Source organism: Aphelocoma coerulescens (assembly GCF_041296385.1).
Source record: "Aphelocoma coerulescens isolate FSJ_1873_10779 chromosome Z unlocalized genomic scaffold, UR_Acoe_1.0 ChrZ, whole genome shotgun sequence".
NCBI classification, from domain to species: domain Eukaryota; kingdom Metazoa; phylum Chordata; class Aves; order Passeriformes; family Corvidae; genus Aphelocoma; species Aphelocoma coerulescens.
Genome location: NW_027184085.1, coordinates 1781076 through 1794186, shown reverse-complemented (window position 1 = coordinate 1794186; position 13111 = coordinate 1781076). Strand labels below are relative to the sequence as shown.

At 39.5% G+C, this 13111-nt stretch overlaps 1 protein-coding gene across 5 annotated transcripts in view; it reads right to left on the bottom strand.

Annotated features, from left to right (window-relative positions):
- Positions 1–13111, bottom strand: part of DYM (dymeclin) — a 212316-nt gene that overhangs the window by 174335 nt on the left and 24870 nt on the right. For 3 of the 5 annotated variants that reach the window (XM_069001243.1, XM_069001244.1, XM_069001246.1), the window contains exons 6-7: positions 7296–7368; positions 6944–7036 (exon numbers count right to left, since the gene is read on the bottom strand). In XM_069001243.1, coding sequence (XP_068857344.1) covers positions 6944–7036; positions 7296–7368 — 166 coding nt within the window. The remainder of the gene's footprint in view (positions 1–6943; positions 7037–7295; positions 7369–13111) is intronic. The other 2 variants (XM_069001245.1, XM_069001247.1) reach the window with 1 other exon arrangement.

Below are 13111 nucleotides of genomic sequence, written 5' to 3'. Positions count from 1 at the left end.
AAAGCAACACTGCATTTAGACTTAAAGTAGTACTGCATTAGAAAAAATTGGTGCAGTACCTAATTCTTCCAGGATATGGACTGGAGAGAATATGACTTCTCTTCTGTCTTCCACCAGGAACATACATAGTAGTTGATTTATTTTATTTATTAACTTTGGTGGCAAACCTGTAAATTAGAATCATCAAATCCTAGACTGGTTTGTGTTAGAAGGGACCTTAAACTTTATCCACTGCCATTCGCTGACATGGACAGGAACACCTTCCACTAGACCAGGTTGCCCCAAGCCCCGTCCAACCTTAGCCTAAATACTGTTTCCAAATTATGTAATCACCCCACACAGAACAAGAACTATGGTCCTGTTAAAACCACAGCTCCCCAGTATCCTGGCATCTGCTTTATCCATTCAAAACCATGTGGATGACCTCCTATCAGCATCACCTACCAAGAACTTCAACAATCTACCTATGTGTCACCATCCTGCTGCTGCTGGCTTCGCTCCAAGGCCAAGCACCACTCACAAGTGCTTTCTGTACTCCCAATCATTCAGCTTTGTTCCCTGCCTGTGAGAGAGGTCTGTGACAGAGGAACCAAGGTGAAGTACAGAGGCACCATAGAGGAAAATCTCAGCTACGGACTCCAATTAACACTCTGAAGGCACATGCTGTTGTAAACACTTTAATTACTCAGTGAAATGCAGCTATTTCTATATCAGCACACAGAGGTTGAGAGCTCATAAATGATTTCACACCTATAGAGCAAACATCCTGAACAGTCAGAAACCAAACTCCAAATTTCAACTCCTACCTCTACACCAAGCCCCCTCCCTGTTCAAATATTTTCCTGAACTTTCACCCAGCCAGAGCTGTCTACTCCGAGTATTAAAAGGTTAAAAGGTAACCCATTTTCTAATTTAGGAGAGTTGCCAAAAGGGCTGATTCATACAAAAAGTCTCAAATCATACAGGAACCAGGTTTCATTTCCCTGCTTCCTGAGGGCCCACCAGAAAGGTGAAAGAGGAGTCACCACAGAGAATAGGATCAGTTTTGAAAACTGAAAAGCAAGTACAATATCTGGCTATCAGCCTCAGGACACAAGTACAACAACTCAAAGAGAACATAATCTTTCCTCTTGGAATCATTCCTAATTTTACACTCACTGATGGCACATATGCACTCTGGCAGCTGATAATGGTCTACACTCATTACAGCTGACTCCAAACATTTGGGAGATGTCCCAAGGGGGCACTCAGCAAACACTGACTGGAAGCAGAAAGCATCTCTGACATTTCGCACTGCATCTACCCCACAGTGGGTATTCTCAACTGGGAGGACAATAGGGTGAGAAAACAAAAAATCCCAGAATGGTTTGGGTTGGAAAGGACCTTAAAGCTCATCTCATTCCACCCCCTTCCACTAAACCTTCAAGCGCCATCCAGCCTGGCCTCAGACACTCCAGGGCTCCAGGGGCAGCCACAGCTGCTCTGGGCACCCTGTGCCAGGGCCTCACCACCCTCATAGACAGCAATTCCGTCCCAATATCCCATCTGTCCCCTGGAGCATCAACAATATGGAAATACCCTAAAGGTAGTACCTAAAGGATTGACATGACAGCTGGACTCAAGAGCCTTTTTTCACAGACCTGCTCCTAAACCCTCTATGTGACTGTGTACATTTTCACCTCACTGACATTTAGTGCTTCCCCCTACGGATTAAAAATACTAGAAGTTCTGGACTTTTAAGTGTTGCACAGAGAAGCTGCATTATGTACTATTTACTTTTTATGTCATGAAGTCTTGTTACCAATACTACCAATACCCACTAAAACTAATTAAAAGGCATTACTTTTCAAACAACAGAACACAAGAGAACAGCCCAAATTCCCTAAAACTGGACAGCTGCAGTGACTCCCAGGTGTAGTTTCCAATCCTCAGGAAAGAGAAGATGACCCAGGTGATAAACAACTACATTAGACCATCAGAGGATTCTACACAGAGCCAGACCACAGGAATCACACCCCGCATTTCAGTGATGCAGCCTAAGTGAAAGGCAGACCCGCTCCACAGTCTCTCTGTGTCTTTGCTGTTGAGACCCAAATACCTGCAACCAGGTGTTTTTCAACACCCACCATCTTTTGTGAAAACAGGGCCGAAAACCATATCAGAAAGCAGATTATTAGGAATTTGATACACAGAACAATATACAAAAAACTGTACAGACTTCTGATAATATGCTCTGGGGTGAGGAAGTTTGCTACAAGTTAAAGCCTACCTAGTGAACAGATAGGTCATAGAGAAATACAGATCTAAGTCTAAAATAAAAACTAAACTAGAACAGAGTAAGAATATGTGGTATAGATAAGGTTTTCCTACTCAGGATATTTAAGACACTTAAAACACTGCACATCTACCATCAGAAATAACGAGCGATTAAGAAAATCTTCCAAATACATGAATACATTTCATTTGCTGCACCACCCCAAGGTGCAGCAGCAAATAAAACTCCCATTATATGAATCAGATCCCTCCTAAACAGAGCACAATAGTCTTAAACTTTGAGGCTCATCAAAGTGAAGCAACACAAATCTCTCTCAGTTTGGATGTTTTTGCTACCTTCAACCTCAGTTTCAACAGATGGAAGTTTGCCTTTGATGATGAGACAGAGTTGCCAAAAATGCAGAAGTCACATAGCTTTCCAAATAATGGAGCTACTACAATCTTGATAAAAATTCCTTGAATAGACTCTTTTAAAAAAGCACTATTCTGACCTATTCTTTTGAAAGTAACAAAAATAATTAAAATATGGCACTTCTGAGCTAGAACAGAAAACATTTTTTAATCTCTTTGCTGCTCATAACTGGCAAGAAAAAAAGCCTAAACATTTCTCATCATCTGTAAATGGCACCTTTCCTACACTGCAGTTATTTTGTAGAGCTTTATAATCAATTATACTGCCTTTCTTCCTCCTACATTTGACTTTTAAGCTCCCATAAAATGCAGTAAGCATCCCTAAATGAGTCAAAACATTGTCAACATTTAAATTTCCAAACAACTAAGACTGCACCCTAAAACAACCATAACTAGAGAAAATAAGGGAATTTAATAGAAGTATCAACTAACTTGTACTGGCACCACAGGGTGCTACTTAGGAGTGATGTAACTAGATCACAGTATTTCATTTTTCCTCCACATGCATTTATAGTTTTTAATGAAGTGAAAATGCACTGATAACAACCAGATGTTCAGTTATGGATACCAGCTCTTAACAAGCTGCTGAAAGAAGCCTTTATAATTTAAAGCTTTGGGAGCTCCATCCTGCAACAAAATGTTAGCAATAGTTTCTACATAAAAGTCATACAATTAAATACTAACATTGTATCTTTTTGCCGACTATGCAGTTCGAATCATTAGTGTACACTCTTGCGTGCTAACATTAGCAAAACCAAAGAAAAAGCAGAGTATCCATAGCACACTCAAGGGAACCATAAATCAAACATCAACATACAGTAACACAAGTGTTATAAGGGACTGCACAAGTCTAATTGTTGAAAACTGTACTTTCTATAAAATTAAACCTGAAACTTTTATCCCTGGCATTTTGTACAATGCAGCACAGCCTGTTTTTCAGAAAGGTAATTCAAGACATTTTTAATAACTCTCAGACACAGCATCACAATGTTGCAGAGTCCCAGGGTCCCTACTGCAACCTATTTCTGCCCTTAAGTACATTTACCTTTTCCAATACAAACTAACTTTGAGAAAGATTTTCTTAAATTGCCTGTAAAAACTGAGACACTCCCAGAAATGCTCTGCCTCCCAGAAAGGCTCTGCAGCCTTTCCCAACAACAACAAAAAAGTTATGTTTCATAATAAGGGACAGAGATTTGACAGTTATCTTCTTCCACATCCCACATCATTCTGAGAAAGACAATCCACCTGCAATTTCGAAGTATGCTGCAGGTTGTTTTGTAGGCAGAAATGAGCTTATTCTGCCAATGCTGATAACTAGAGCAAGCTCAGAGGTGAGTGACATCTGCCCATACTCAGGAAAAGATTGGAGCCTTGATGAATTCAGTATCCCTGCCAAGCCCAAACTCTTACATTTAGAATCCCAGAATGGTTTGGGTTGGAAAGGACCTTAAAGCCCATCCAGTCCGAATCCCTGCCATGGCAGGGACACCTTCCACTATCCCACGTCCCATCCAACCTGGCCTTGGACACTGCCAGGGATCCAGGGGCAGCCACAGCTGCTCTGGGCACCCTGTGCCAGGGCCTGCCCACCCTCCCAGACAGCAATTCCTTCCCAATATCCCATCCAGCCCTGCCCTCTGACACTGGGAAGCCATTCCCTGTGTCCTGTCCCTCCATGCCTTGTCCCCAGTCCCTCTGCAGCTCTCCTGGAGCCCCTTTAGGCCCTGCCAGGGGCTCTGAGCTCTCCCTGGAGCCTTCTCTTGTGCAGCTGAGCACCCCCAGCTGTCCCAGGCTGGCTGCAGAGCAGAGGGGCTCCAGCCCTGGAGCATCTGGGTGGCCTCCTCTGGACTGGCTGCAGCAGCTCCAGGTCCTTGTGCTGTTGTTCCCCAGGGCTGGGGCAGCTCTGCAGGTGGGGTCTCACCTGAGCGGAGCAGAGGGGCAGAACTCCCTTTCCCCTAGTGCCCATGCTGGGGATTAGCCCAGGGCATGGGGAGTTTCTGGGTCCCAATGCACATGGTTGGGGCATGTCCAGCCTCTCACAGCCTCTGGGGTATCACCAGATATCCCAAAATCCTTCTCCTCAGGGCTGCTCTCCAACTAGCCTGGAACAATCATGCCTGCAAAATACCACACACAGAAGTATCCCAAGCACCTGATGTGACATTGAGAACAAGTTTAAAAGGAAGGAGTGCAAGACAGCTGCACAGGTACCTCTGTTCCTACATTCTGAACATGGAGATGGCCTTCCATGCTTTAAAAATAATGCTACAGCTTCAGTGAAGGAGAAAAATAGAAACTTAAACTGGGGTGCAGACATGCAACATATTCACACGGCAGCTGCCAGCTGTATACACTCTTTCATCAAACTGCACCTACAGAACCCAAGGGACACACTAATTGTCACAATCCTCTGTTAAGGCTACTGAATGCTCCTAACAAAATCTTTGCTACTCTGAAAGACACTTTGAAGACCAGCTCAGCATGGAGATTTTAATGGTCTGTCATAACAAAAATTCATCTTTAATAGCAGGTTTACAGATAGACACTGTTACAGTGTCACTGCATGCTGCCAAAGCTGTCTGTTCTCTCGCAGGTGATCCTAAGTCCTGACACACAAATCATAACAAGTTTGAATATTTCATGTATTCCACTCAATCTATTCCTTCCCCAAATTCACATACTAGACTTGCAATTCTCTTGCTTCATTCCAGCTAAAGACAGAAATTAACTACTCCCTTGAAACAAAATAGGGAAAGAATCTCTAGTGATATCTGACCAGGGAGAGGGAGGTAAGCAAGAAGTAAACTCACTATGAAAACAATCCTGATCACTCCCTTGAACAAAATTAATAAAAAACTAATACCTTATAACATCTTTATAAAGAACATAGTTGGACTGTGTTTTAGAGAAAGCAAGTTTTCCAATATCTCCTTTCCCCTACCTACTTCTCCTTCAGTGATAGGGGAACAAAATTCTTAGTTAAGACATTATCACACTGTTAAATGTATTTTAGTGATAAACAAGACAGTAATACATATTTTTGTTAGAATTTTATTAGCAATCAGCAGCATGCTATTTCAGGAGAAATTTAGCTAAAAAACTTACATGACAAAAAAAATCCCAACCACAAAATAAAAATCTTCCACATCTCTGTCTTATGGTTTCTCATATAGCTGAATATTAAAATTATGGACAGGCTTTATAATTTTCTATTTAAATATTCCCATTTTATCACTAGGTTTTATAGTAATCTAAGTGCTTTCAGCAGCTGCTTCCATTTGCAGCAACCACATTCACACAGAAATAAAGATGCTGACAGGTTCAGTTGTTGAAATGGGTGAGGAACAATCATGCTGGTGTATTTTCTTCTGCTGGAAAGGCAGAATAAAGGAACTGGACTGCACACACACAGTGGTACTTCCAAGAAAGAAAAATAAAAGCCTGCAGGATTTATGAACTTGTCTGTATATCACAGTCCTCTCAGCCCTTTGTACTTCCTCTAATCCGCTCCAAACAAAGCCTGTATCTGTTCCAGGAAGTCCTGACAAGCTCTGTGGAATGACACTCTGAATCACACCACTAATTCATTACACTCTACCTACACAAATCCCTCGCGTTAACGTTGACAGAGCTGTATTTAATGACAGCAACGTTTCAAAAAACATTGCATCTTTGTCAGTTTTCCAACCAAAAGAACAATCCCAGCTACAAAATAGCAGAGCTTTATACTACACTGTAACAGACAATATGAAACTCTTCCAAAGCCATGATGCTTCAGTTGGGGCACTACATTTTAGGCACAGACTACAATGAAATCTAACACTAAGGACACTGCTCACTCTACCTTTAATAAAGTTTATCATGGGGAAAAAAGTTAAAACTCATCAGAACACTTCCACGAAAGTGAAAGAACACTTTTATTTCCAAGGAACAAAGCATGCTCTCCTACATAAAAGTAGGACATAATAAAAGTAGGACATAGTAAAACATAATGAAGTATGTTTTATGACACATATCCCAACAAAATGTGGAATCAACATCTCTCAAATACAACAGATGCATGAAAAAAAAGCCATATAAACAAATCTGTAGATCTACAGAAACATTCCACTTATTCATTTCTCTTGTCCCTTCTCCAGACATCAATTCACTGGAATTTCAGAAATCAGTATTAAATAGCACAATATGATTTATTTTTGCAATTTAAACCCCCACAGAACTGCAGAAGAACTTTAGTTTTCACCTTACTGCATACCCCAGAGCTGAAGTGACACCTCCACTGTACCTTCCCCTGTACCATGAGCACAACCATTTCCACCAGTTATTGTCTGTGTGCTGACAGGGGTACCTGAAACAAACGGAATAACTTCTGTTGATGGTTTGAACTGCTGTGTGAGACGTTCATCATGTACTTCTTCCAACAGAATATTCAGGGCTGGTACTGGCAGCAGCTTATCATTATCTGTACTGCTCCATCACATGGAACATTCAAATACAACTACATAAACATTATAATCCCATTACTACAAGTTTCATGCTCTCAAATGCTCAGTTTATAAAAGAAGACTAAAAAAAAAAAAAAAGCCAAAAGAAAAATGCCTACTTACAAGAGGGGAATTTCAACAATGAGCTGGATGAGGCAACACAGCAACTCTTCTATGAGGTCTTCACACTCTGTTCCTAAAAAAGAAACATATTAAAGGATTTCTGGGTTTTCAAACACCAAAACAAAGCGAAGATTCAAACACACAGATGCAGACGATCAATATCTTAATTAAGGAACAAACACTAGAAGTTATACCTGTTAAAGGAGATAGGATTTTTTTTCCTGAAATAGAAAGCACTTGAGATTACCAACAGAGAAAATGGTGATGCCTTCGCTTTTTTACATAAAAAAGTAACTAATAACAACTGCATAAATTAAATGAGATGCTGGTATTGTGGGAATTACATTTAGCACATCAAACCTTCCTTTACTACTTAGAGGAGGTCATATTAAACAGTGTTATTACTAACAGTTGAACTAATCACTGGTGACTTCTCACTGGTCCACAGTTAAGTCTCCTCTCAAAATTCCCTGCACTTCACATATCTTCCCACTCAGTTTTATAAACCCAAGTGAAGAGTAATCAGAGGCAGTTTTGTTTGTCTAACATACACTGAGCAATACTCTAAAAGAATGTCAAAAGAATGCAGCCACTGAGCACATCACTGCTGCTCTTGAGTAATACACGTACAATTTTTTCATGAATATATATATTTATTGAAGAAGTTTTACACATTTCAATGACAAGTTGGTGCATTTTAAGGGAACAGAAATCATTCTCTAGTCATACACAATGTGATAAAATGCATGGAGTGATTCAGAATTATTTAAAAACTTGCAACTATTCTAAGCAATAAAACTGGTGGTATTTTACATCAGCAATTTTTAAAAGCAACTGTAACAAAAGACTTTTAAGACTCACTGAGGAAAAAGCTTATTAAACCACTTAAGTTACCACATAATACTAAAAAAACCCAAAAGATAAATCCCTTGGTTCATCAGATTTATTCTGCTTCCAGAAATAAAATAATGATGAGAAACCTGCAACATCATAAGGAAGTGAAGGGTTTCATAGTGCTGAATGGCTAAGGAACAGCATAGCTGATCCTCTGCATTACAGCATTGCAGCAAAATAATTACCCAAATGCCTGTTTATTTTGTATTTTCAAATAAATAAGTCCTGCCATAAACACAGCATTATAGCCAGGTTACAGCAGTGTTACTCTGCTTAACCCAAGTTTGTTCTTGAGTCCAGAACTCAATTTTAAGAAGCACACCAGGGGGAATATTCACTATAAAGCAAAATTATTTCTTTCCACAATCAGTTTATTAAAAACACATTAAAAATTGTCACCTAGTGAACTGCACATTCTAAAGGAAATCAGTTTTTTATCACGGAAACGTGGTTTCCTTTCTGTAGAATCCCCCATGAGTAACACAATGCAGCTCCTGTTAGTAAAACCAAGAACTGCTCAGAGCATATAACCTTGGACAGAAACCACAGCCAATAACAGAGCACAGATAATATATTCTAAAGTAACTTGAATGTGACATTTTCCTAAGGCTTTCTGAACCTAGAAAATGCTTATAAAGCAAGACTGCTACTAATTCCCAACAGGTACCCAATTTTTCTCCTAACAGAAGAAAGTGAGAAGAAAAAGGTTAAAAAAGTAAAGTGAGTGCATTTTTAAAACATCATTTCTGCTACCACACTATATGTACAACTCATCTGAAAAGAGAATAAGGTTATTTGAATATGAAAGAAGGCTTTTCCCTCAAGGCAATATCCAAAATAAAGCAAGAAAACACCGGGTTAGCACATTCATGTAGAATGAAAGATGTTATTTAAAATTTTTTAAAAAGCTGAATTGCTGTAATCAATGTCATTCAGCTACAATAATTATTGTATCCTTTTCCCAACTGGGGCACACACATTCTTGTTTAATTTTCATCTTGCCAAGACAATGAGGAGGATGCAAGCCAAATCTATAACGTGAGACAGAGCTATAAACACGGAACACTCTGTGTTTTCACAAACAATGCCTCTTTCAATAGCAGGATAAAGACAATACACACAAGACTCATTCACATTAATAGATCACATACTTGAATCAAAGACCTGTAAAGCCTTGGGGAAAGTAAGTACAGGGTGAACCTGCCCAAATAAAATTAGAGCAGGGAGAGGAATCATAGGTGCATCTTCTAAACTCTAGTGCAGAAGTGACTGCAATCACACAGGTTTTAAAATGTCCAGTTATGCTGAAGTACCATTTTTTCAGCAGTTATATTTAAGTCCTCAGATGTGAACTATTTCATTTTGCATGTAATTTGATGGATTCTGACTTTTTGGTGGGGTTTGTTTGGTTTGGGTTTGAGATATGTATATATACATTTTAATTTTTTTTGGTTCTACTTTTTTCGAAGTTACATACATTACAGGCACTGGATTAGCACACACTATACACAGACAAAATGTCTTATGCAGAGGAAAGTAGAGATGCCAGGAGGCCCTAATTCTAAAACCAGTCCAACTCCATCCTCTCAAGAACCTAACTACTACATTGATAAGACCTGATCTGGTGGATGTGCTGAATATTAATATTAATATTAATAAAATATTCCGGTATAACAAGGTATATCCTCACCGTAGATGCTACTTGTTTTTCTGCCCTGTTACTCATAAAGAACCTGGACAAAAGTAATGAAATAAGTAATTCCTTGCAAAATAGACTTAAAGCTTCCTTAGGTTTTGTGGTTTGATCTTCAGCTCTAATGACTCTCACAAACTTCCAGCTTCTACTTAAGAGTGTGAATAATGAGTACATAAATTAATTGCCTTCCCTCATTTCCTTTATGTGATAGCTAAACATTCATGAAATCATTTAAGGCTTTAAATGTCTTGTTATTTTTACACTGTGTTCACCATGTCCTCATACTTGCTTTACTACATCACAAACAGCCCTTAGTAGCCTTGTGTTTAAAAACTTCTCTACAGATAATAAATAAAGCTTCCTACTACAGGAACAGGTGAAATGAATTGATGGTCTGATTTAAAATACAGTACTCAGCATGTGCTCTCTTACACCTTTGAGTCACAATACAGTTAAAGACTGTGCAGAAACGGGATACAGTGGAAAGATTAATGACTTGTGTTAGTGAGACTAACTCCAGAATCAGCTGAGCAGATGCTGACTCCAGTTTGGGATTTATTGATAGCAGGAATTTTTCAGCTGAATCTTAAAGTATATGGGTTTAGTCTCTCTGTGAATTTTCCTGCAATCAAAATTGTGCAATATTCTCCAAAATTATAAGGAAATTCCCAATTATGGATGAAGAGGCAAAGGCTGCACTTCTTGGGCTAAAGAACCATCTGAAACCTCTCAAAAAGAATGCATTTCTGTTAATGGCAGGCCTTCTTTTGAAGGAAATCAATAAACAGCGATGTTAGCAGGGAGTCAATCCAGGGCAATTTCTTCATTAGGCTAAAGTACACCCATGCACTCAAACCTCAAAAAAATCCCTTTTTATGACACAAAGCACAATTGCACAGCTTTCTTCTGAGTCTCAAGCACAGTCTAGCACGAAAAAGTACAAACTGGACATTTAGATAAAGTGAAAGCATATGAAGTACAAACTCTGGGAGGAGAATCCTTCCAGATAAGGCAATTATAAAAAATGCTACCTAAACAATAGTGGCCATGTCATACAGCATATATTTCTGAGCAGACAGCGACAGGGATATTTTCCATACACAGGACTCTCACAGATTATCATTACACACTTCTCCCTGACTCGCCAAATATTCCAGAGCAGGTGCTGATGCAGTGCCTGATTGCAGTGTGAGCATCCTGACAAGCTGACACTGCAGTTATGTGTGCTGAGCTCCCAGGTGCTGTACTTAAATCAGAGAACATGGCACCAGAATATATTATCCAACCAGAAGGATAAAAACGTGATGCTCAGGGAAACAAACACAACCACAGAGTGATTTCCAAAGGAGTTGTGAGATGATCCTGAAAAGAACAGTAACCTTTTCTCAGAAGGCTAAGACACTGAACAAAGCATATGAAAACGGACCACAGGGGAGAGGGGCTGTTTGTGTTGCTGGGTGGTTGTACTGTTCTTTCCAATAACTACTCACCAGGCAGTAAGGAAACACAGAAACTTCAAAATTCAGACACTGTATTAAAGCTTTTTTAAATATGGATATTTTATTTACATCATACAGTCCGTATAATAATGTCTTTTATAAGGCTTGTTTTATCATGCTCACAATTGAAGAATTATAAATAATGTCACACTCTGGTAAATGAAAAAACAGGAAGGGTGACTAAGAACTTAATTTTTAAAAAGCATGTTCACCAAAGATGGTAAAATTTCCATTAAAGTACTAATAAATCCATGTAAAATCAAGAGGAATATAGGAATAATAACATTATAATAATAGATTAATAATATAACAATAAATAAAATCTATAATAGGAATATTTTCCTCCCCAAAAAATAGAAACCAAAAATTCAAGAAAGCTACACTTAATTATAAAAATACAAACAACAAAACACTTAATTTTCTTCTGTTTCCTTCTAATAGGCCCTAGCACAGCCACAGTTTATTACAATTCACGAACGATACTCCACTTTCCAACAGCTGAGCATAGGAGCTATTGGAAGGTACACGCCTTATTAGCACATTCTGTAGATATTTAAAAATAAGATTATTAGGAATCAAACTCAATGGCTACATAATCTCAGCATGTTATGAACCTCAATACCCTGAGGAAGTTCACAAGAGCCATCTCCAACCGGAAACCCAAAGAGGAGCCGAGGAGAGGCTCGCTTCCTGTCTCACCAGCAGACCACACACAACTACCTTCCTAAACAACAACATCCCATGAACAATCTGCTCAGAGGTAATTGCTAAGTACATTTGCCGTCAATATGCACAAAATTATTGCTAATAAATGTCACTGTGAATTACAGTCAAGTGCTACTAGACACGGTATAAACATGGGTCTACACTGGTGACAAGAATCACTCTCCATACCACACTGCAAGGAACTCCCAGTGCAAGGAATAAGGATCTCGCAGGGGTTCCAGCTGACAAAAGTCTCAGTTTTTCCACCCATCCCACTGTGGTGTGCTGTACACTGAAGCAAGAGGTGAGCCATTTTTTTAATCCAGGAATAAACCCACAGGCAGTCTGCAGGGATAGCTTATACACAAGCAGGTTTTCTTTTCCAGTGCATCAGCGAGCTGACTTCCCTCCTGGAGATCACTCATCACAGTTTAAATACATTAAACCATTTCAACATGTAGCACTTAATCTTTTGGCACCACAATTCTGATTTCCCCAGAGCACTGGCAGGCGCCAAGGAGTTAAACAGATTTTAATGAACAGTTTTCACTGTTGATGAGCAAGCAGTGATTTGGTGCTCTCAGCACGTGTCCTCGTTGCAGGAAATCCACAGTCAGACACTTTTGGTTGTCCTCACACCATCCACACACACTGCTCTAGCATTCTGAGGCTTTTTAGGCTTTATGCAACAAACAACGTGCAATTACAAACTGAACAGTACTTTGACTTGGACTTGGCAGTGCTGGGCTAGCTGTCTCACTTAATGATCCTAGAGGCTTTTCCAGCCTAAATGATTCCATGATTTACACTAAAGCAAAGGAAATCAAGGCTCCCGTGGCAGAGTTATCCATCATGCACTCTGTGAGAGCATCTTGATACAGCGCTACACAGAGATTTGTGGCCGACAGTGTTCAGAATGTCTTTTTGCTGCACTTTTTGCAGTAACGTAACTGATTTTGAATGCATTTGTATTATTCTTATTCAAAGGTAACAGCTTCTTCCTTGAGCATCTCTCCTGTCAT